Source organism: Dermacentor silvarum, chromosome 9 (genome assembly GCF_013339745.2).
Source record: "Dermacentor silvarum isolate Dsil-2018 chromosome 9, BIME_Dsil_1.4, whole genome shotgun sequence".
In the NCBI taxonomy this organism is placed as follows: Eukaryota; Metazoa; Arthropoda; class Arachnida; order Ixodida; family Ixodidae; genus Dermacentor; species Dermacentor silvarum.
Genome location: NC_051162.1, coordinates 90,723,517 through 90,749,146, shown reverse-complemented (window position 1 = coordinate 90,749,146; position 25,630 = coordinate 90,723,517). Strand labels below are relative to the sequence as shown.

The following is a 25,630-nucleotide window of genomic DNA, read 5'->3' as shown; positions in this document are numbered from 1 at the left end:
TATATGTGCAACCTAGTTCAGGTGCTCTTACCGGCACATGTCGTTACCATTACGAAATGTCCAAACTTTCCTACTGAACCAGACAGGCCGCGTTGCACGTAATCTCGCTGCTCAGTAAATTCTGTGCAGCTGAAACGCAGTACAGGAATTATATTGGCTTCGAGAACTGGCTAACGACAGTTTGCGGCAAACTGCGCAGTTTTGTACCGCTTTATCGGTTTCGGTAGAGATGTGGTACCGCTCTGAGTGTATTTATTTAACGCATAGTACGGACCGCAATGTGGTCCAAGCATGCCAGACATGTACTCAAAAATGCAAATAAGTACAAATTTTGGAGGGAACACCGAGTTCTTTAAAATTAGTTTATCTCAAGCAGCTGTGACTTCCCTATTCAAATGCATATGAAACACATAACCTTGCTGAACGCAGCAAGTCTGAACACCGTTTCACATCAAAGAAAATTAAAACGTGTTTACATTTATTTCTAACCCTGGAAGGTATATTCGTACGAGGAAGAAAACGGTTGAAGAATAATTGAGTAAAATTAGCTGGTGCTATAATTACTTGATTAGTATGATTTACTGATCGAGCTATCCATAATAACTCTTTCCAGCATGTCAGTAACGCTAGTGCGGGTTTCCAGCACCTAAATCAGTTTTTATGCATCTAGTTAAGCGTATCGGAAGCGATACGTTGGGCTTTGTGGTATTAAGTTTCTTGAACTTCAGACTTAATTCTGCCTACTATATCAAGCAGAATGTTGCTTTACGGTCTCTTACTGATTTTTGGCAATTTTTGTAAGTAACACACGTAAGTGTAAAATTTTGGTTAAGACCATGTTTAGAAATCCGTAATTCTGAGCCGAATACAGATGTCGCAGTTTATGTAAAGTGCGTCAATTGGGGCATCTGAAGCTGTAAAATATAACTTTACAGCTTGCGTATATAACTGTTAAAATTTTACAGGGTTTTCTTTTTTCAAGATTCCTACTTGCCATTCAGGGGTCAATTTGTTCTGTTTCAGATGTTTCAATATTTGGGGTTACGCAGAATTATGATCTCTTTTATCATTTCTGATAAAACGCCATGCTTTCTAAATTCTATTTTTAATATGAAAACTACAGATTACCTAAGTCACTACGTACTATCGCTAGATTCTAAATTTCTTTTTGGTTTTAAATGCACCAATACCTCGTCAAATTAAGTGCATTACATGTTGAGCAAACCGATTTCTTCGATCCTATGTGTTAGATAGGATAAGCTTTTACCTCAGGTGCTCCTAACCAGACGGCGAGCTTTGAAAATGCACAAGAGTGCTCGTGCCAGCCCGTTCTCAATCTTACCGCCGTCTGCTGCGTTGCAGTACTCGTGTATTGCATACGCTGCTGCCGCTAAAACGTTTAAACGTGGCATTTTTGCCGTTGCAAGCGACGTTCAGTAGTTATATATTCGTGCTGTATATTCAGCAAACTGCGGACGTGTGGCGTAAGCGCGTGCTCTCTTAAATTGCAGACGAAGTGCCCTTTCAGCTGCATGCGTGCAATCCCGAGGCTCTTTTCTCGTTTCGTTTTGCAATTCACTGCAGCCACGAGCAGAGCTCATCCGCTCCGACTAGAAACGCCAAGTGTTGCAGAACCCGGCTGTGCGCTCACCTGCGTGTTCGTGCTCTTATACAACCACACACACCATGTTAGTCGCAAGCTGCACCTGCTCGCGCTGCGTCTGGAATACGATCAAAGCCGCACAGCTAGCATTGTTTCACTGACGTGTATTGTTCTTCTTTAAAGCGGTATGCACTATAGCTCCGCATGCTACGGAACGTAACTTCCACGCCCACGGCACTGTAGCTCGGTGATTATATGGCGTTCCGCGCACGGTCGTGGGTTCCCATTCCCGGCCACGACAGCTGCTTCTGGATGGACGCGAATTGCAAGGCTTGTGTACCGTACATTGTGGGCCGCATTCAAGAACCTCAGGCGGTCAAAATTGATCAGTGTCCCTTCAATGCGGAGGGGGGCCTTCAATGCGGAGGGGGGCCTTCAATGCGGAGGGGGGCCTTCAATGCGGAGGGGGGCCTTCAATGCGGAGGGGGGCCTTCAATGCGGAGGGGGGCCTTCAATGCGGAGGGGGGCCTTCAATGCGGAGGGGGGCCTTCAATGCGGAGGGGGGCCTTCAATGCGGAGGGGGGCCTTCAATGCGGAGGGGGCAGGAATTGTCCTGCAACTAAAAACGGACCAACTCGTTCCTTTTTTTGTTACATGTGGTCGTGGCGGCGGCGCGATAAGCGCAGTCCACGTACGTGTCATGCAGCTGCATGCGGGAACGAACACCTCCCTTCCCGGCCTTGAAGGCGCACGTAGTCCCAAAGGGGGGGTTTCCTGCTTTTAACCACATAGAAACACCCGCAGGCATTTTAATTAACTCGCGTGGATAAGGGATTCAAAGCTTTTATACAAGGTTCGTGATGCGCTTTCCTAGCTTCGCGAAAGACGCACCGCGATGCAAGCGTAATTTGTAACCGGAGTGCCCGATCAACGATATAAGCTCGCTTCTGAAGGTCGATCGGGGCGAGAACAAAAGTGAAATTTAGCGTTAATGGGATTTCTTTTTGCTTCAGCACAAGCGTCGCGTGGTACGTTGAGGAAAACTTCGCATGTTCATAGACACACCTGAAAGACTAGTTTCAAGGCGTTCGCCCACTCTATTCTTAGGCACAATAAGGCAAAGCTGTTCGCGAATGCGTAAGGGCTCTTTAAGCATTATGCTCTTCAATTTCGACACGCCTCGATTTTTTTTTGTCGGTATCAGATGCAGCGTTTATGGAGCCCAGCTTTTCATGTAACGTTAAGAACATACGAGCAGCAATTTTACCTTAGGGTGTGCTCGACTCACATACGCAGTTTTGACGCCATGAGAAACGATGTGGGAGGTAGAAACACTATATGCAAGCAAGTAGTTATTAATATAGTACAAATGGAACCATGAATAAAACGATGTTTCATTTAGCGTACCCACATTTTACCTGTTACCTTTAATGACTTTATGATGTATGTCGTCATTGCAAAATTAGTAGCACGACACTTTTCTAGAAACTGCCTTGCTCCGGTTTCGAGACATACGTGCCTACTTATTGTAAAATGCATGTTCCACATGCATGCCAAAACCACGATCTGGTTATAAGGCATGTCGAAGTGGGGACTCGGATACAATTTTTACCAACTGGTATTTCCTTTGCCCCTAAATTGGAGTACAGGGCGTTTTTGCATTTCGCACCCATCGAAATGTGGCTGCGATGGCCCTGAGCTTAGCTCACCAACGCCATGACCGCCGAGCTATCGCAGCGGGTGCATTGATGTTCCAGTTAATGTTTCCACACCGCGGAATAATGTAGTACGAAAAGCTCCGTCTAATATTGCTGCGGTAAGCTTTTTTTTTCATGTCTGGAAGCAGACAGCCTCGGCAGGCCTGGCCAGAAGGACCTTTTTTTTTTTGTGAGCTGCTTTCAACGATGCTAGTTCTCGCAATACTCAAATTCTCATCGAGTGTCTTCACTGTCTCTTCAGAATACTTATGGACGTCTTTTAGTTACTCGAAATAGTTCTTGCTTGCAGTTCTAGTGGCAGTTTGCATTCTTAAAAACCTTCCTTCTACCGTTCATGCAGCCGGAGCCCCTGACCACCTCGTGGGGTGCCCCCGTCTCGGACAAGACCAATGTGCTCACCGTTGGACCCCGCGGTCCCGTGCTGCTGCAAGATGTCGTCTTCCTCGACGAAATGGCGCACTTCGACAGGTGCGCACCTTTGTTTCTTTTTTTTTTTGACATGAACGATAGCAAACGATGAGAATGTGAACATATGCTAAGCGCGAATTGCATACAACGGGTGTAAAAAATGTCTGAACATACAAAAGATACTTTCGAAAGAAAAATGTGCAGCGCTACATAGCATGTCTAGACAAACCCACGATGATATCTACGAAGTGTTTTTCCTTTCAACTCTGGGAAGGATCGCAAAGTTCGCGCGCCTGCGTGGCAGCGCTTCCATGTGCCTTTTCAGTGAACGCAGCCCGCACAACTGCTGTCGTACAACTGTTTTGCGAGGGGGGGGGGGGGGGGGTTAAACGTACGTCATATCCACTAATGCAGCATCCACGTGATCGTTCGAAGCCAAAAGGACTACTTTTTCCACGTACTACCCGCGATTTCAATTAATACCCATTCCAGGTGAGCAACAGTACTCGCGGTGTATGCTGACTACTGACGCCACATTGCCCCCTACAGTGTTCTTAGTTTGAAATCCCGTGGCATGAGTTCGTCTGACCGATACGCCGTATCACGTATGTTAACGAACCCTTTGGAGACCTAGGGCGTGGTTTTCTTGGAACCTGACTGCACAGTGAGAAAATGCAGCAAGCGTTGTTCAAAATTGAAATAACGGAAGAACTAGACATGTGTAGTTTGCCTTTCTCGAGTCCTGGTTATCTTTCGTTAGTGACATCGCGATAAGGTGCATATTCATGAGATTCGTAAGCATTCGTTTTCGGGACTGGTGCAGCACCTGCTCACAACTTCAAATTTTACGCTCCACGACGTCTCCGAAACGTGCTATTGAGCTGGCTATAAAAACGAAAGAAATGTGGCTTTGTGTACAACGAAACTGAATCCGTCTTTAAAATGCATTCTGAAGCGTTTTTTTCAGGAATTCGTAATTGTTACTGCTTATTGTCCCGGCGCAGTTAGGTAGGACCGTTAGACGATAAAGCCAAGTTGCGCACGGAAACAGAAATTCGCAATCAGTCTCTCATGGTGTTTTTTTTTTTTTGTACGTGAAATATTTAGTGATGCTTTCAGCAGCCTCGAGTGTACAAAGGCTTTCGATGTCCGCTCAGACTAAGTTGAGCTTCTGTATGTTGATGCTATAGACGCGAATTTCTTGGCACACATTAAAATAGCTTGAATGCGAGAATCAGCTCAAAGTTAACCTTATAAACGCGCGTTAAGTGCGATATAGAGCAACTCATTGTCGAGGGAGAGTTAGATAGCCTTACGGTGACAGATACCGAGCTATGGTCAAATCAGAACGATGAACATGTGCGAGCTCTTCCTGAGAGTAAGTTTACTACGTACCGCGTTCTGATTGTTTTACTGCACAGTCACTGTTCCATCTTGTATCTAAGCACTAGACGTGCACCTTGCTTATTTCCTTGGTCATCGCAACTGAATTCATTCCTTCACGGCGTGGGAAACCACAAAACATCCACGCGTTGCCTCTACAGCCCCTACGAAAGTGCTTGTTAAAGCTGGTTTCTCTGCAATAACAAGCTTTGTCAGGAGAAGCTTCTTTCAATGCGACCTTTTGTTTTACCTGCGATGACGAGAACGTTACCATGACGATGGTAACTGCCGTAGTAAACACAGACACATCAGCATGGATCGAACATGGTCCCCTCTGCATGTTATGAAACCGTCACCTAGGCGGTTGCATCATTAGCATACCATCACGCCGTAGTAAACAATGAAAAGGCACATCAGCATGGATCGAGTCTGGTCCCCCTCTGTTATGAAAACGTCGCCGAGGCGCTTGCATCATTAGTATATTGTCAGGTGGTACGACGGTGAAGAGTCAGAAATAAGGCCTATGCCTACTACAATTGCTGTTGCGCGCAAGGTGTGTATCTCATCATGATTTGTAGCGCAAGAGCAAAAAAAAAAAAAAAAAAGAAAATCTTAGGTAGTACATTAGGAGGTCCCAAAGTAGAACTGTCCAGGGGACCTCCTGTTTTACAATGCATCCAACAAGCGATTACGACTTTACACAAATCGGAATGTTGTGTGGGTTAACTTTCACTGGTGTCATATTTTTATCTGTAATATTCTGTTATTTAGCACAGAAAGGTATGGTTAAGGTGATATCGTAGATAATTGTCGTTCTAAGAAGCACTGTTCAGAAGGCGCCGACATGCACGACATGTCTCTCGGACACGTGCCACAGATGTCTGCAGCATAAATAAGGAAGGTAATGCCTAACGATTTTGCGAGCAACGTACGCTGGACGGCAGCGTGTCCTAAGGATATTGATATCCTTGTAGATAAAGATATTGATATCATTGCATTTCGTGAACGCAATACTGTTAAGTTAAACGTTAAATGTGCGGTATATAACGTAAACACCCTCTTCAATGATGCTGGTGGTCTCATTTCGATAGGGGCAAAATGACGAAAAAAAAAAAAAAACGCTCGCGTACCACCTGGGACCCCCCCCCCCCCCCCCCCTCCTGGGACTTTTTTCTATCTGCCATTTCCTCCTATTCCCTCTGCTGGACTGCCCTTCAGGTGTCGGCATCAAAACGAGATCTACAGCGCGGCAGGTCAGCATAAATTAATTGTACTTCGTTGGTGTCGATCCACGCTACAACTATAGGAAGTCAGTTCGCGATCTCATAAGAGCTCCTAATGAATATATTTTTAACCCCACGTAGCCCAACGCAATTTCACATTCGACAATTAAAACAACTTCAAATTTCTTTCTGGCATGGATAGTATTGTTGCGAGGAAAACGTTGAAATTTTAATTGATTAAAAATTATTAGTACGCTAGTAACTTTAGTAATTGGTTTGCTCAACTATATCCACATCTGGAAATTCGCTCCAGCACACCCAAAACGCTAGTACGGGCTCTACATTGGGTTTCCAACGCGTAAATAAGTTTTTAGGCATCAAATTCAGCGTATCAAAAATAATTGGCTCGCCGCGGTCCTGGGTTATACTGCAACCCTTTTTAGTCTCATTGAATAAGCTTTGCTCGCATTACCTCGCACGTGCACTACTTTAGTACGGAACCGTTTACTGCTGTTAATGACGTGCACTTCGTACTCGTAGTCCTGCGCGCTCTTGTAACTCCTGCGAAACCGTGCTTGCGTGCTAGTCAAAGCTGGCTTCACCGCAATAAGAGGCGTTGTTGGGAGAAGCCTGCCTCGGTGATTCCTTCAGTTTTACATGCGTCAGCCCATGTAGCGAGCACGTGTCGGCCTATGCTACAACGTTGCCATAGCAGTGGTAAGCGCCGTGGTAAACAGAGAAAGCACGTCAGTCGAGACCGAACTTGGGCTTCTACGTTACGAAAGCGGTGCGTATAGGCGATTGCGTTTACCAGGACGTGAAATGCGTACCGCTTGCGCAAAAGTGCTTCGCGGTCCCGGGTGTGGTATGTGCGCCTCAAGCTAGACGTGCTACGCTGAGGATGTTCGCTGTGTCGTGCAATGTTGTAGTGACAACGTACCAGGCGCGGTCGATGTGGCGGCCGTGAAATGGAACGCGCGAGGACACCGAAGGCCGTCGCCTTTAATTACCACCGTAAGGTACACTAAACGGGCAATGGATCAACTTACGACCACCTGGGGTTCTTTCACATGCACTGAATGCAAGGCACGTATGCGTTTCTTTTTTTTTTTTTTTTTTTTTTTTTTGCATTCCGCACCCATCGAAACGCGGCCGGGATTCGCGCCCTCGGGCTGCGCGAAAGCCACTGCGCCGCCACGGTGGGTGATTCGGCAACTTCAAGGTGGATTCGCCACCGGTCTCTTGTTTCCGTGCGGTTCCTTTTTTCTTGTTTTTGCGTACGATGACATGCTTATCCTTCATTACTCGCATTTAATTTGCGCACCGTGAGATTGACGCGTGTTTGTTCCGTGCAGGGAGCGTATCCCGGAGCGTGTCGTCCACGCCAAGGGCGCCGGAGCGTTTGGCTACTTCGAAGTGACCCACGACATCACCAAGTACACCAAGGCCTCCATCTTCAGTCAGGTTGGCAAGAGGACTCCCATGGCCGTGCGCTTCTCCACCGTCGGTACGCGACTTGTTTGTTTGCGAACTGTCATTGATCATCTGACAAACCATATTTGTTCTTTTCCTGCTTTTCTTCATTTACTTGTTCTGTTTGCTGTCGAAAATATGCCACCTATATTAGCCTGTTCTTTTACTTGGCTTCGAGCAAGTGTTTGCTCGCAAATACGTGTAATCAAGCGCAGATTTTTTTTTCAACACGCTCATTGTGCAGCGAGTTAGACGGTTGTGCCTTAGTAAGGGCGCCTCTACAATAGATTGGCGTCCCCCCCCCCCCCCCCCTCGCCTGTACAAGTTTTTCAATTTCTCGTTGAGTGGTTGACGAGAAATGTGGGCGTGTCATTCTCACAGCCAATTGTACACAGTCCACTTCCCGTGATTTCAATTCTTCAGTTAATTCGATCCCGATCAGAGGTCCCGGCCGGCGCCTATACATTTCTACGGGCCGAGACTATCGTTTATTAGAAATCTCGTAATACCTAGCAGAGTCGCGTAAAGCATATTTCACATGGTGCTAACTTGCTTGCCTTTTCGCACTTGCCATTTGCCTTTGCGGCAAATGGACCGTCACAAAATAAAAATTCGTTAAAACAGTTTGCCAGTACCATCTAAATAGCACTAATTTCAATTTCTTCACGGGAAATTGTAAAAAAAAAAAAAAGGCGCATTTTGTGAGTGTGCAGACGATTGCGCGTCTTACATCTTAGTTGCAGTACTCAAATGCGCAAGAAAACAAAAGGGGTTAAACAAAAGAGGGGGGATAAGTCGGCCTACAACACCCCCCCCCCCCCCCCCCCCCCCCTCGTCGGTGCGCCACTGGTGCGATATTTTTCTGCACTGTTTATTATTGTGCGTACTTTCATTATGTTTTCGTTGAGTGTTGTTCCGCCACATTTTCACTCTTGTTGTCTATTCATTTTCGCGCTTCTATAATTTGTCATTCAATTTTTGCCACCCCCCTATTTAATACAGTAAAACCTCGTTAATTCGGATTTCACGGGACCGAAAAAGAATTTCTGAATTAACCGAATGTCGAATTATCGAGGGTATCCAGAAATCAATAAGCAAATGCTTACTACGTCAACGCGCTTTTATTCAGTGAATCACTGCAACTTTTGGTGCTATTTTGCACAAAAGCAGAGCGGAAGCTGAAATTATCGTCATATCGTGACTCACTGGCTCTCGCAGCGGCGATCGAGGCCTCGCCACTTTCTTCGCTGCGCGCACCTTCATTTGCGACGCGCTTTGTACTATTACGTTTTCGCCAGTGAGCTGGCGAAAACATAAACATAATCGCGATGTAGCCGGTGCTCTTCAAGCTCGACAGCTTTGCACCGAGTCAAAACGAAACAACTGTTTGCCGCAACCGCTGCGTCGAAAACCGTGGCCGCTGTCGACGCGCTTATGAACGGCGACTTTGCGGTGCTGAAGGCACGCACCCGACGCACGCATCGAGTCTGAACGAAACTACCATTCGCTGCAACAACTGAGGACGAAACCGCGGTCGCTATCAACGCGATCATGGATGGCGACTACGCAGTTCTCTAGGCACGCGGCCGACTCGCGTACCGAGTAAAAGCGAAACTACTGCTCGTCGCAACCGCTGCGGAGAAAACCGCGGCCACTATCGACGCGATTGTGGATGGCGACTACGCGGTTACGAAAGCCCGCGGCCAACGCGGTGTTATGCGCGGCGGTAAACGCAAAAATATAGGCTTTAAATACGCAAATAGGCTCGAAGCGTTCCGGCGTTGCTGTGATTCACGTACGATATAACTGATGGCCGTGGCGATGCGGACTCCGCTGCTTCGTTTCGGTTGGGTGCTAGTGCCATTTCTTGCTCTTTTGCGTCGCACATTTGCGGCGCTCTTCGCTCAGGTGGAGAGAGTGAAAGTAGTGGGAATTAACGAGAGTTTGATGTCATTGAATAATGCATACGCCGGCCGGGACTCTAGAGGACGAGTCCGAATTAACAGATTTTCCGAATTAACGAGGTTTTACTGTACTGTCGTTGTGAGGGCCTTTAGGGGTTTCTTGAAATAAAATAAAACTCTACAGGTTTCAGATTATTTGTCATTGCCAGAATCGTAGGCATGCTACTTGAAACCTGGGGCGCCTCAGATTTGGGGGACATTGTTTTGTAATATGAACCCATACAAATTTGGTATGCATTTGATTTGAGGAATGATAACATCGGGGAAAATACTGCCAAATAAAGCAGTGGTGTTTAGACGGTTTGTCTTTTTATTGAGCTCAGCCCGCCGGATAATTATAATAATTTTGCAGATCCTATTAAGGTCAGATTAACCAAAGTCGACTGTACATAAGATATGGTTTAGATTCCAGCGGGTGCGAATATCTACTCAATTGTAAAATGCCATCAGATTGAACGTTTGAAGGGACTTTGTATTGTTGAAACAAAAGTTGACAGCACTGCAGAACTCTCACTGACGGCACCCTTTATGCCTTTCGTTTGGAAAGACATTTACTCGAGCTTCTTGAAGTGCGTCAGAGTTAGAGTTGAACTGTACTTTAAATGGTAGCATAACTCGCTTTGCATAGTTGATTGACATATTGTACAGTATTCCACAGGACCTAACCTACAGGTTGAGACACGCTTATGAGCTCCCTAGATCAGAGAGCCATCCTGTGTAAGGTTTTACTTGCTCACTTGTAAGCATTTTAGATGGAAAAGAGTGCAAAAGATGTGTGCAACTATGGATAAACGCAAAGCATTGCATGTATTTAAAGTGTCATTAAAGTTCAAATAAAGGTTTCATACTGTGCTGCAGCACTGAAAATTAGTCTATTTCTGGTTATATTAATATGCACGATATGCTTGCTGCTGCTTGGTGGCAGTATTAGGGGTGAATAACCTTGGAATTACTCCCAAGTGGCCAACCTATACAAGTTCAATATTTTTAGATCTTCATGAGACCAAGACGTTTGTTTCATTTGAACTGTCCCGATAAGTCAGCATCTGAAAGTACTCACAAAATTTGACTATACTTGCACTCGTGTCTGCTCAGGTGGAGAGAGTGGCTCAGCGGACACTGTTCGTGATCCTCGTGGCTTCGCCGTCAAGTTCTACACTGATGAAGGCAACTGGGATCTTGTTGGCAACAACACACCCATCTTCTTCATCCGGGACCCATTCTTCTTCCCTAGTTTCATCCACACGCAGAAGCGGAACCCGGCCACCCACCTGAAGGTTGGTCACTCTTCTGAATTTTTTGCATGTGCAAGGTGGCATATACGACAGATTAGGTCATTGTCATCGTATGACAGGTGAGCTCTAACAGTAAAAACAGCTGTCCATAGCAATCAAATCTATGCCTTCAGTGCACAATTCTTCAGCAAGTCTAATCCAAATTAAGCTTAATTAACTTGGCAGTATAGTAGCTTTAGGAGCCATAGTGTTGACCCATTTCGTACTTCCTTTTTGGTATTTTACATCTCAAGATAACTTCTTGTAATCTCTAATGCCTTGTTGTTTTTCGTATATATGAGTGGGAGCACCAAATTTGTTTCAAGAAGCAATTACTCATGATGTGCTACTTCGAATGTGGCAATTTAACTTGCAGTAGGTAGCTCTCCCTATAATGCTCAGTGGCATTGAGCACTTTCGTGCTGGAAATGTGTGTTTAGCCACTACAGAATTTTCAAAACAAGCCTTTCTTTTCTTTTTCTTCATATTTCTCGAGGGGTTAAATAATCCCTGAATGCTCTATGCATTCAACCACTTTATCAGTAGCAGTAATTTTCGTATTTGGGGTTCAATGCTGCTGTTGCGACAATTTATGTGCCGATTTGTATTGACGTGCTGCCTTTAGCGATAAAGCTACTTAAATCATATGTGTTTTGTCACCTTAAAATAAGAGCATTCTTTACCTGGGCAAGCATTAAATAACCACTGGCCATGCAGCAAGTTATCAGATGACTCTATAACATTTGCTGGTCATTACACTCAGCTCTGTGGCTTATTGCATGTATGTTGCAGCCAATTTTGTTTTAGCACAAGCACCCTCAGAATCCTGTTCCCAAAATGGGAGTGGTTATTTCAGCAGATATGCGGCAGTTATGTTCGCTATCTTTGTGCAGGATGCCGACATGTTCTGGGACTTCATCAGCCTCCGCCCAGAGACCACGCACCAGGTCATGTTCCTCTTCTCCGACCGTGGTATCCCCGACGGTTACAGGCACATGAATGGCTATGGCTCGCACACCTTCAAGCTGGTCAACTCCAAGGGCGAAGCTGTCTACTGCAAGTTCCACTACAAGGTTGGTAACTGCCTTTCAGTGCTTCGAATGCATCATAGTGTTCACGCAACTTTTTTTTTTTTTGATGCATGACAATTTTGAAGTACTACTATTGTCGTGCATGAGGCCGAGTACTTTTCATGTACCTGATTAGCATACTATTAAGAAGTTGGAAGCCATTCAAAATAATGCCACTCATTTTACTAATATTCACAGCCGTGCTGTCGGTGTAGCCGCCCTTAAAAGTTTATCTTGTTACCACCTAGTAACTTACCATTGCTTTTTCAGGCGTTCCTACCTCAACCTCGCATATCACAAGTTGCACATAATTGACATAATTGACAACATTACATAAGGCTGCCCATGCTTCAGTTCCAAAGGGGAGGCAAGAGCAGAAAACTTTTTGAGTTACACTGTCCGACTTTGGTTCTGCAACATTTTCTTCCTTGCACAGGGAGTGGAACAACTTGCCCAATGCAAGTTGTCACCGCATTTGATAAGTCATTTCTCGCACTAAAGGCCAGTCCTTCTCCGTGATTTGTGGTGATGCCAGCGATGTGGTTACCTAAAGCGATATAGGTTGGACTTTCGATTTTCTACTCGTGAATGACACATGTCCTTAGTGTCGCCTTTTGCTGTCGTAATTTATTTCTCTTGATTTTGTATTTTCTTTCCATCCCCTTTTTTTTGTCACAGCATTTCTACTGTTTGCAATGTATTGCCAGTATGGTAATTCCCTCTAGGTACATGCGCAGTATTTTGAATTCAAAGAAAAAGGTGCAAGTGCTGAACTGTGCTATTCAATTTTTCTCTCTACCAACCTGTACTACATTAGACTTGCTACTCACCTGCAGCTAGACACTAATTCTCACTCGCATGTAGTCTTTGGTCATGCATGGACTGGCTGTGAAATATTTTTGACTTATCCACATCACCACGTACTTGACTCCCATGTAGGATGTTCAGCACGGTAAAGCACCAGAGTTCATTTTTAATCTCTCTTGTGCAACTTGCCTAGCTTGTCAAAAGCTACTCTGCAAGTGACATTGACTGTACATGCTAAATTGCCCTCGCATTGACCAAGCGTATTTCTTTATTCCAGACTGACCAGAAGATCAAGAACCTGCCCGTGCAGAAGGCAGACGAATACGCATCCAAGGACCCCGACTATTCCATTCGTGACCTCTACAATGCCATCGCCAACAAGCAGTACCCATCTTGGACCTTCTACATCCAAGTTATGACCTTTGAACAGGCAAAGACCTGGAAGTTCAACCCCTTCGACTTGACAAAGGTGAAACGCTGAAGTATAGCTACCACATGTTCAGTGGCATCTTGCTATATAATACACTACAGTGCTACACAAGGAAGTTGTGAATGATTTCTCTTTATGCCAGGCTTTCCAGGCTTTGAGTCTGGCTAAACGGCTATAAAATAACTGCATCATATTGTTTGTATACAGTTGGCAGTTAAGGTTGCTTATGCAGTTAACTTGCAGGTTTGGCTAAAGCAAGTAGAGAAGTTTCACATTTAAACATTGCTTCAAAGCAACACAGTACGTGTGGAATGCTTTGAATACTTCCAGTCATCAAAAGTTCTGCCAAGACAATATGTACAATTGATCAAATCTTTAGCACTAAAGCAAGTGCTCCAGAACCTGGATCTTAGGCTGTTGTAAATTTAAGTTTACAGGGCTTGAACACCTGGCCAGCAATTAGGCACAGTAATTCAGACACAACAGCTAGCATTTCTAGCACAGTGATTAGTTTTGACAGTAGCAAGGGGTCTGCAGGAGAACTTTGCAACTGTGCCGGCAATGGGCACAAGTCGCCTTTCTTGCAATGCGTACTTGAGCAGTGTTCCTAAAAGAACTGTGCTTACGGTTTGTTGTGCTTCTGGCAGTGATGTATACAGCACAAAATTCTGAGATGCCTTTCTGTTCTGGCTACAGTGAATGCGCAGTGAAATGATGAATCACACATGCGCTCCAGTTCAGGACTTATCCTTAAATCTCTCGTGTTGCGCATTCTTTTACTCAGTGCAATTGTGTTTGAATTTTGATTGCCAGCTCTGCGGATAGCGTTTCTCAATGTATGTGTACGCAATATTTCAATTAATGTATGCTCAACAAAAGCTAGAACTCCGAGCAGTCAAAATGAAAAAGTGCTGTTTCTTATTCACTTGGGAGTAGCACTTGGGTTTGTGTCAGTCTTAGGCGGGTGACTGTTTTTCTCTTTTGTAAAACTTTCTTGACCTTAAAGTTCTGCGTTTTTCAGCATAATACAGCATTTCTGCAGAAGACTATCATTTTATGTTCGTGTCCCTTGTTGATTTGTGCTTGCTTGACCAAGTTCTTATGCACTGCTGCTTCAACTTTTTTTTGTAGGTGTGGCCTCATAGCGAGTTCCCCTTGATTCCGGTGGGCAAGATGGTGCTGGACCGCAACCCGAAGAACTACTTCTCCGAAGTGGAGCAGATTGCTTTCTGTCCTGCAAACCTTGTACCGGGCATCGAGCCCAGTCCCGACAAGATGCTTCAGGTAGGCATCTTGCACAGGTGGCTTAATTTATCGCTATTCACCGTACTTTGATCGTTGCTGCCTTGTGCTTTTCTTGCAATGTGCGGAGGGTACCAAATTGCACATCTTCAATGACAGTTGCTTTAAGTCGCTTAAGTACAGTATTCTGTTGCTGTGAATGGTTTGCAGTAGGGGTGTGAAAATATTTCCTTTCAACTTTTGAATGACAAATCAAATAGTCTTATTCAATTCAGTCTTTGAATCAAATAGTCACTATTGGTGTTCTCGCTATTCGTTAATAAATGCAAATACAATTGTAGTTTTCAAATAGTTTCAGTATTCGAAGCGTACACAATCACACATAAGATTGGGGCAAAATGGCAAATTTCATCTGTGTAGGCATAAAACATGAGAATTTGTGTAGTGAAGCAGGCCACATGGCTCAGGAAGGCAGATTTTACTGGGAACACTGCGATCATTCGTACTTTCTAAAGATTCCTGTACATGCGAACGAATTTCTTCCTAATGCTTCATTTATGCTTCTAAAACGTTTAATACCATGCACTATAATGACAGAACCTTGCTAACGTTATGAATACCAGGATGTGAACATGGTGTTATATTGTGATAACGGCCATTGAATATTCAAAAACCAGTCAACATTTGATTTCATTCCCTTTTTGCATTATTTGACTTGTGTTCGATTCACTCTCAAACATTACTATAATAAAAAAATTACGAAGGAAAAGCTTTTAGAAATTCTTTCAGGATCCAACTTGGCTAATGAGATGAACTTGTCGCATTGCGGATTTGATTGCCAGTCATAGGCTTCATACTCATAGGAGCAGAATGTGCAAGATACAGGAATGGGAGAGGAGAGGTTACAGGAATACTAATTGCAATGTGGTTATCCTTGTCAAGCCATAGCTTCCCCGATACTCTTGCTGAGATACTGCTGGGGACACTTGTTAGTTAGCTCTATTGGTTAATGCAGTGACATGCACAAGTGCTGTAACGTTGCCCTGCCTCAAAGATTGGCCCGCATTACAAACTACAATAAAAACATTGCAAAGACATAACATATGCACTGCATGGTATCTGGATTAAGCCCACCAAGTCAGCATCTTTAATTGCACTGTCAACATCATTGACCCAGTGTACTTTGGTTAAGAAAGCTTCTGCTACTTCGGTTAAGAAAGCTTCTGTTAAAAAGAAACAGCAGCGTGTCAATATGTGTGCAAACCTAAAACCAAAGTTGATCCAGAGCTACATTACAGCCGATGTGTAGATTTGGCACAATAAGCATAATTACTGATGCATCTTTTACATCGCACTCCAATACGGTTGTCTTTCAACATTCAAAATGTGCTTATGTCATCTTTCATCTTGGCATGGATAAAAGTTGTTGGTAATTATTCATGGCAAGTGATGCGAGTAGAGCCACACTTTGATCTGAAAATGTCACTGGTGCTGACTAGGCATCAAAATATTTGCATATTCACGCATTGATGCAGTATCTTTTCATTTGAATCTGTACTCAAATCTAATACTGGCTATTTGCAACATCAAATTGTTCAATATTTTCTGCATAACTAGATCGACTTGGGGAACACCCCAGAAGATGAACAAATAAGGAAAGGTTTATTTTTTTTAAGCACAGAAAACTAAAGCAGATAACTTAATGCAGAATAAGAGCAGCTGTAGACTGTAAAAGTGAACATAATCAGTGCTCCTCAACTGTTTTTATCGAACTGTAAATGAACCAGTATTTTCAGCCAGCCTTAGCCAGTTCTTACACAATTTCTCAGATACTTCAGGTTTGAGGTTTGGTTCAGTTTATCACATTCGTTACATTTCACCTTAGAATAGTTTCTCTTCACAGCTCCAGTACTACTCCACTAGCCTTTGAGCATAGGCACAGCTCAGCAGCAGGGGATTGAGGCATTTAAACCGATCAATAAGTGAACACATGTTCATACTCCTATTGGTCCACTACATCTTCTAAGCACTGATAAACTTCAGCATTAATATATTGAACCATATATGTATTGCTTGTTCAACTCCTGCTAGTATGCATTAACATAACGTCTACTTAAGAGTGATGCATGGGCTGGTTACATTTTTTGTCATTCCAGAATTGCTAAAAGCCTGGGCAAACTTTCAATAACTTTGATCAGAAGCATTTACGTATGAAAATGGTGGTCCATGATATGCATGAGAGGTTGGCCTCTGGCAGCTGTGCTCGGAGGTCCTTAACCTTCTTGCTACCAAGAATGGCCTGCATAACTCTATTGTTTTTATTCATTCAAGCAAACGTATACCTAAAGAGCTAAAAATATAATACTGAAAGCTTTTATTTCCAAGAAGTCTTTGAAAAAAGAAGTAGCATGAAAACTAACAAAGCTACTTAACCAGCAGTACTAATAAAAAAAACTTCGCTGTGAAGCTTAAAAATGACAAGTTAGCTGAAAAGGTGTTTTGCTCTAGACTAGAGCACTACTATCACTCGGATAAATGAGAAAGTTAAAAGCGAAGTTGTACGGGCCACAGCGGCTGCATTTCAACGGAGGCGAAATGACAAAACACCTGTGTACCGTGCATTGGGTGCACGTTAAAGAACCCCAGGTGGACAAAATTAACCTGATGTCCCCCACTACAGCATGCCTCATAATCATATTCTGGTTTTGGCATGTAAAACCGCAGAATTTAATTACTTTGCTTTGAAGTGTACCTCACAGAGGGCAACCTTGGAAAAGGTTGAGTGCACTGTGCTATGCAGCACCCTTCACACTTCACAGCACACTTCACAGCAGGTCCTCATTTCCATCCGAGTACTTCTCTGCGGTTGACCTGAGGTAGCTTTGAGCACACAGTCTCATTTATTTACTTTTCACTTTTAGCAGTTGGCGGCATGTGCATGACGTAGTTGACGGGTCAGGACATGAGCAGCTCAAGATTTGCATCCTTTCTGCGAGGTTTAGATCTAGAGTTCTCGTCAATCAGAGCCTCCACGAGACGATGTCATTTTGGAAAGCCGGTTGCCAGTACAAACACATGTTGCTCTATCGAGTTACCGATCAGGTAACATAGAAAAAAATGCATGCAGTGAAGCTGAATTATCGTATGTTCAGTGAAGCCAAACTTTTCTTTGCAAATTTTAGTTTGGACAGGCCCAGAATCCATACTTGCTATGAGCGGTACGAATTCAAATGATATAGACTGGCTTGTTGTCAGTAGGGAAAGGGTTAAGCCTCGAGCTATGATGTGAGATTCCGTATTTTGTGGATCTCATTCCTCCACTAATTTGAGCAACACAGCTTACGAGATAATCTCTTTTTCCATGTCTTTCACAGGGACGTCTGTTCTCCTACAGCGACACGCACAGGCACCGCCTTGGACCCAACTTCTTGCAGATCCCGGTGAACTGCCCCTACAAGGCACGCACAGCCAACTACGAGCGCGATGGTTTTATGGCTGTGAAGGAACAAGGTACACTCTTTATTCATCTAGGTGCACCACTTATTGCAAAGTAAAGCATGACATAACTGTATTTGTAGTAGGGAGCAATATTCTTCATACGTGTGTAACATAATTGAACTTCTGTATTCCAGTGTGTGATTCACATACATAAATGAACATCTTCTAGGATCCAGAAGCTTCTTTGCCTGTCCTAAGACACACTGATACCGTATTGTTAGAATATAAGGCAAGGTTTTATCCCAGAATCCTTGGCCTCAGTCTCTTTATGTGTGAGGCTGATATTCAGTTACTGTTTCAATATGGTGGCATCGATGCCACATTCTTAGCGATCCAGGTTTTAATGTGCAGCGCAGATTGTAATAATTTGGCAAGTGATGCTGTACCATATTTTCTTGCGTAAAACCCGCACCGAGAATGAGTAAAGGTGGAGTGCGGTTATGCATCAATTTTGCTTTGTGGTGTGGCATCACGGCAGTGCGAATTTTGTCTTCCAGTGTGGCTTCGCGACATTGTAGCGCACGCTGCCGATAAGCCGCACCTCAAAGGAAAGTTCCCGCAAATCCATTTCCATTATCTCGTAAGGAACTCCCTGTCCCCGCCTCTGCGTGTTGAAGCTCTCTTCCCTCATTTCATGGTTGCAGTGTTGCAGCGGCTTCTCTTAATCGCCTTATATTAATGTGCATAAGTTTGTTTCTTCAGTCCCCCATAGCTGTACCCTCACCTTACTATCGTAACCGCCTTATAAAGGAATAAATGCGGTTAACACAAGCCATAACATGAATCGCAAACAAATGACATTCTTTGTAAATGTTGATATTTACAAAAAAGTTTACAATTTCTTTATCGGGTCACTGCATGTGCAGCTGTGACATTTCCAAAATTTACGGTTATAGGTATCAAGTAGCCACTTGTATCAGATTAAGCATTTGATGCAAGTTATTCCTATGCATTCACGAATGCTTAATACATTGCTTCATTCGCAAATATTTGGTTTGTTGGGAACCAAATGTGTCCTCGAGAAGTCATCTACAAGTGATGCCTGTAAATTGCCACGTGCAAATTTACTTTGTTATCATTAAAAGGGCATGGACAGCCGAACTATTGTTCCTGTGATGTAGCTTTATTATAGTGCAAAACCTTGGAACACAGTATTTGTTATCTGAATTGTTGCCAGATGTACTGACTGTCATCTCCTTCTCATTGGGACTGTTCGTAGATGGAGCACCAAACTACTTCCCAAACAGCTTCTCTGGACCGGTGGATAACCCCAAGCTGAAGGAGCACAGCTTCCCAGTTTCTGGTGATGTTGACCGTTGGAACAGTGGTGATGAGGACAACTTCACTCAGCCAGGCAACTTCTGGAAGGTTCGAAACTGCACACTTTGTGTACATGTAGCTGCTTGGCTAGCTGCTTATTGACTGCAATTGAACAAAGAATATCACTGGCTCCAGCGACAATCTTTGTTCAATGACTATTAACCACTTAAAGCCTCCATCCTCTTGTGGACCATCTTTTTCATTGATTCTAATGAACATTGGAACACTAATGTTCTGAAACTTGTTCATTTTCTCAATATAGTTTGGTGCCTAATAAGGCCTCTCCAGAAAGCTAGAGGATCTAAAAGTACAAATGTTGCGTACGAAGTTTCTTTTGGAAGCTTTATTTCGTTCATTCTGGCATGTTCAGACTGCAAGCCTTGTGCAGAGCGTGATTAATCGACACATGCATACATCCAATAAAGGAGTACCTGTAAAATTGTGTGAAATCTCCTGCCAAGTTCCACCACAGTATTATTCACTAATTGGTCATTGATAATATGTGCAGCATATTCAGGTGTTTTTGTGCATTGCAGGTTATATCCGAGGCTTCCTAACTTTTGGTTGGGATATTTACTGATTCTCGTTTCGAAGGTGTCTACTATGCCACTGCAAAGGCAAACTTTTTCTTTCATGAAAAACTACTTGTACATCTATAAACTGCGTTCACAACTTAAGAAGCCCTCCGTGATGTGGGAATGGCTGATCATGTTGGTTACTGCTCAGGGGCTCCTCGAAAAAATCGCTGCTTTAGTTCGCGATATGCTAGGCGCTCACCACTGAGCTGAATCTTGTCAACTAAGTCCATGAAGCTAAGTGAGCTGGTAACAATTCATTGTTTGAAATGTTGTGTGTAGAAAGCGTGGACCCAAGAAAAAAAAATGCAACACTATTAGTTGCCGTATTTATTCGAATCTAAGCCAGCCTCAGCTCTAGCCGAGCCTCAAAATTTAGAATGTCGGAAAGTAAAAAAAAAAAAATTGTCGAAAGCAGGTCCACTGAGATAAGTAGTACCAGCGTCCCCGCCAGTCACAAAATTGTCCAAGCTCGCCCACCGTCGCCATAGCTGGGCTCTTTGTCATCTTCTTCAAATGCACGTTCAAGATGCACATTTAATTGGATCTTCTTGAATGCTGTCACAGGCTGTGGCAATCCAACCTATGCACGTCCACACAGCATGCTCTAAAGCCCCTCCATACTCGTTTCTACCGACCAGGTTGGTGCGGGGATGAAGCGGCTTTAGCATGGCAGAAGAAAATTTTAGAATGCACTCGAAACAGTCAAAATGGCATGCTTTCGCCTGTGCTTCAGTTGCCTGCCCAGCGTATTGCGATGGATAAAAAATCTTTTTGTGGGGACACTAGCCGAGTATCATTTCTCCATTTCAGTTACTCCCAACAAAATCCTCAAACCTAAGCCAACCCTGGAGTTTCGAGACGTGTTTCTTAATCTATCTGCTTAGATTCGAATAAATGTCATTTACGCTAATTCTGAATGCCTTGCTTTTGTAGTTTCTGTTGCATGAAGAGATTTGGTGAGGCGACGGGAGGCAGCTTTTTCACAATAGTGAAGTCGCAGCCACTGCAGATCGCAAACACTTTCTTATGCCTCATTTTTTTTTGTAACAAGCTACGTCCGACTACAAATATCTTCTTTCATCTTCTGTATCACAGATGCTGAGTGCTGAGGAAAGGGACCGCTTGACCTCCAACATTGCCAACCACCTGAAGGATGCTCAGGACTTCATCCGCCAGCGGGCTGTAACAAACTTCACCAAGGCACACCCCGAATGCGGTGGCCAGATCGCCAAGAAGCTTGAAAAGCTCGTGCAGGTGAGTCCACCTGCACCAACTGCGTTTCGCCATTGTCCGCTGCCGTGCTTGTGGTTCAAAGCTGTTACATAAAGCTGGTTATCGTATAATGCACCTTTCTGTTGCATTTTTGCAGCATAAAACAGGCTCTGAATAACAATAAATGCAAATAATAATAAATGAACCTATTTGTGACCTAGTGCAGATTCATTAGGTTTCAGTCACCTCGACCAGCTCCACGGAACTCTCGATAGCATCAAAGCCATGACAAAAAATATTGCCACTGGCCTTGTGTACAAGCAACAGTCTGGGGAAACTACATTGGGGGACTCAATCTTATCCTTCGGAAAGCAAGACATGTTTCCCAATTAAAGCATGTGCTTTTCAAGCAAGCCTACCATACTTTTAGGAAACCATGCTGTGCATATGCTGTACTGAAAATGTCGGTTTATGTTAGTTTAATGCTTATATTAGTTTCAAGCCATCTGAAACAAGATATGGAGCGAAGCGAGGTTACAGTTTAAAATAAGTTACTTCTGCCGTAATAATTACATGAGAGCAAATATTTAAGGTGCTCTCAAAGTGCTTACTAAACTTCAAGAAGTTATATTTCCATGCAAATGCCTGTCAGCTATTGCTAGCATGCTTGTGTGGTCTTTGCAAAATGTTTAACATACTCACGCCTATCGTTAAGAACTTAGTTGCGCTCTCTGAAAATGCTCAACATTTTATACGGCGGTGATTGCTTCATATCTGTTGTGTTCCGCGTGACTCGCTCTTGCTACTCGGTAGTACTTCTAAACAATGCAATTGCACCACGACTTCAAATTTTTTTTGTAGTAGTTGTATGTTCCGAGAGAACTCTCGTTTAAGGCATAGGTGACATTTCAGATTATCTTTTTGGGGATGTTGCAAGCTCTGGTGACCTTGCATCAGTTCTCCAATTCGAGCGCTCGTGAATTTCTTAAATATATACAACATGTGCATTTCCTTCATTGCAATTAAGCATCCTTGGACTGAAACAGTTTGCATTATGCCCACTCGTGTGGACATAGACTACAGCTCCTTGGCCGCTTACCCTGCCTCCCTCCCATTCCCTGCTTTCATTTTGATGTAACATAATTTATCTTTCAGTCTTCTTCAGTGAAGAATGTGTTTCCAAATCGATTTTTCCCAAAGTAGCGACAACTTTGCGCTCGACTGAAGCAAAGCCATTAATTCTGAGACCTGGTTCTTGGTATGTAATGTATATGTGGGGAATATTTACAAACGCAGGCACAAGCTTTGGGTGCATGGAACAAAGGAGTTAAGGCATGCTTGCAAATATTGACGCAGTCCTTTCAGAAACAGCATTTTTGATTTGGCATGTTCGTTACATGCATGGGGAGCTGAAGATGTTGAGATGATATGCTCGTACCTCCGATTCTTGCAAACAACTGCACTACACAAGTTCATTCTGTGGCCCACTATTCCTGCTGAAGACATACCTGCATTGAGCAGCAGTGTTTTATTTCGCACTGAACTTGCAAGTCGGCATGAGGACAACCTGTAATGAAATGCTGAAAGGTATTCTTTGGCATGCATATAGCCTCAGCAATAGACTGCATTTATTGCTTGGCTGGGGTGTGCAAATATCGATTCTTGAGATCAAATACAGATCTAATAGTAGGGCCAGACGCCTATCAAATATTTGTACAATAGCTTGTAAATGTGCTGCCTTTTAAGCATTAATATCAATTTTGACATCTTGGCATTTGCAACATTAGGAAGTCTGTCATTGCACTGCACATTAAAAATCGTGCTTTACTAAAAGTGCAAAGGGAACATGAGGAACAACTAAGCAGTTCGTTAGTAAACTTGAGGCTCTTTGGACCATACGCAGTCATGCATTGGGCAGCTTTGGGGGCCAATTAACATCTGTGTATACCTTTGTGACCAAACCATCAATGTGTGCTGTCTGTGGCGATGGCAGAGTTAAAAGGTGCCTTCAAGTCGTATGGTTATGGCACGTGGCGCCGTTATTGTATCAAATACCAAACAATACCCACTGCCGAATTCTACATCTAGACAAAATTTTATTATGGTTGATCGTGGTGGTGTCAGAAAAGCCTGGGTTGCTGTGTGATGTGATGTGCTCTAGTACGTTAGGGCCACTATGGATGGTATGACAGTTATAACATTTTTGCTTCAATTTCATGTTTGATCCCACACAATCGGTGATGTGAAGTATTCAAAAACTATTAGAAGAATCTGAATAGTGAATATTCAGTTTGAGGACATAATCAAATAGGGCAATATTCTAGGCATTATTTGAAAGATATGAATAATTCCGACACTCCTATTGCTGAGTATACGGTTGGATAGTGCATTGTTGCTTTCTTAAATCTTCAAAACTTCCTTGTTTTGTCAGGTGCACATATATTTAAGGTTTGTGCTTGTCTCATTCGAACTGTGCAAGTTGACGGTTGCCTATGTTCATGCATGCACTGTCCACTTTTCTGTACCAGTTAAAACCGTGGTTCATGAGGCCATTTCTCGGGATCGCTCTAGGAAAAACCTAGAACGCATGGTATCAAAACAGCAGCTTGCAGTTGGTGAGCCACCCCCCCCATAAACAAATTTCAGCACTGCTTAGCCACTGGTTATGTCCAGCACACCCCGGCAAGCTCCTGCATGCTGGAAACAGCTGTCCACTGTTCGCCGGCTCCAGCACGAACCTAGACACGAGATCCTGAAAGTTGAGACTGCAGTAACGACGCTGCAAAAATGCAGTGGCTCTCTTTAGGAGTGACAGAATTTTAAGAGCCTTCTTTCACTGCACGACAGTCACGGGCTGTTGTTTGCACAGAAGCCTATCGACTTGTTTAGACTGTGTATGTCTCTATGCTTCATGGGCGTGATACTTTCAAGACTCCCATTGAAGCAAGAGCAGTCTCTGAACTTTTTTTCTCGGAGTACATATTTTGTCTAACCATGCTTTCACATTAGAGCTTGTCGAAATATCCGTCACCGTGACATTTTACTTTGCTGCCTATAATCCATTTGCAACTTGAAAGAGTAGTGTCGGCTGGCACGTTACAATAGTTGTCATGTACCATAACCTTCTTTTTTTTTTTTTTGCTGATAGGACAGTCATTCCTGATTTCACGTGACTTTATTGAAATGTTTTTATTCATGTCCTGAGTCCTAACGAAGTAATTTATGTAGAAACAGGATTAGTGTCATAATTACGCTTGGTATAATTTATTAGTAATTTTTGCTGGTGCAAAATGAACAAAGAATGTATAATTAATAAAAGCATGTTCAACTTTTTCCCCAGTCGAGTTCTTGTGTAGGAAAGCTGGAGTCGCGAATTGCCTATTTCGCACAGAAAATTACACATTAACCTGCTTGCATGCGAAATGGTCACTCGCTAGTACAGAACAATTTGCACGGGCACATTATTTTAATCCCACAGTCACTGTTGCACAGATGTTGGCTCTTGTCATTGCAACAGGTCATAAATACACTGCACCAGAAACAAAAAGTGTTTAGCTTTAATCTGTATTAGGAAAGACTTTGAGTGTCATTTACATCACTCTGTAATGTAATGTGCAAAGTACAAACTGCTAATTGAGATACGGAGGTAGTATTCAACATACAGAGAGTCAAAGAATCAAATAGAGCATTTGCAGAGTTTCTATCTTGTGGGCTAATGAGTGGAGTGTGGCAGATGAGAATGGTTGGAAGACGCTTTTTTTTGGTAGCATTTGAATGACACAAGCAAAAAACAATTATACTTAACTGCATTATGCAGTGACTTAATTTTTATGACTGACATAATTTTTTTGTTCTCTTTATGCATACTGTTAATGCTGGCAACAATGCTTGTACTATTTTTTTTTCTTCAAAGGATTTGCCTGCCCATGGAAAAGTTTCAATTTGAGCACTTTAAACATTTCTCGCTAATAAAATGCACGCAGGCTGCATATTGGAAAACCAATTTTGTAGTAGGGAATGTTTCAAAGAAAACGTGAGTTCTGCCTCCTGACCTAACGAGAAGCACTTTCAGTGCAACACTTGGTCAGTTTATCGGAGATTGAACGTAGAAGTATATATAATATACTCTTATTTTAATGCACTGTTAAGCAACACCATGTGCCCAACTTTCACTGAAGTTTGAAAATGTCAGGATCAATGTAGTACTACATTTCACATGAACTCCTGCTTTGTTTTCGCATTGTATTTTCCTTCAAGCTATTCACTTGATGTAAACATCCATATGAGCCATGCCTGCACTGCTTGGCACATTCGTAGCACAAGCATGGCGACGTCGCAAAGCGGAAAGGCTTGACAACATGCTAATTTTTTGATGCACTGCTTGTCCTTGAGTGGTCACTGCTTCAACATTGTTTTCGAATGTTCAA

The 25,630-nt window shown here is 43.3% G+C and overlaps 1 protein-coding gene across 10 annotated transcripts in view; it reads left to right on the top strand.

Moving 5' to 3' along the window:
• The window catches only part of LOC119463335 (catalase-like), a 75,686-nt gene that overhangs the window by 31,835 nt on the left and 18,221 nt on the right, over positions 1-25,630 (top strand). For 3 of the 10 annotated variants that reach the window (XR_007463539.1, XM_049656382.1, XM_049656380.1), the window contains exons 2-10: positions 3,662-3,789; positions 7,691-7,842; positions 10,868-11,049; positions 11,940-12,119; positions 13,201-13,392; positions 14,485-14,637; positions 17,970-18,105; positions 19,313-19,461; positions 21,087-21,245. Coding sequence is in view for 4 of the 10 variants with exons in the window: in XM_049656382.1 (XP_049512339.1) it covers positions 3,662-3,789; positions 7,691-7,842; positions 10,868-11,049; positions 11,940-12,119; positions 13,201-13,392; positions 14,485-14,637; positions 17,970-18,105; positions 19,313-19,461; positions 21,087-21,245 (1,431 nt within the window). In the remaining 6 variants the exon portion in view is untranslated. Of the gene's footprint in view, positions 1-3,661; positions 3,790-7,690; positions 7,843-10,867; positions 11,050-11,939; positions 12,120-13,200; positions 13,393-14,484; positions 14,638-17,969; positions 18,106-19,312; positions 19,462-21,086; positions 21,246-22,358; positions 22,462-25,630 lie in introns of all 10 variants that reach the window. The other 7 variants (XR_007463540.1, XM_049656379.1, XM_049656381.1 and 4 more) reach the window with 5 other exon arrangements.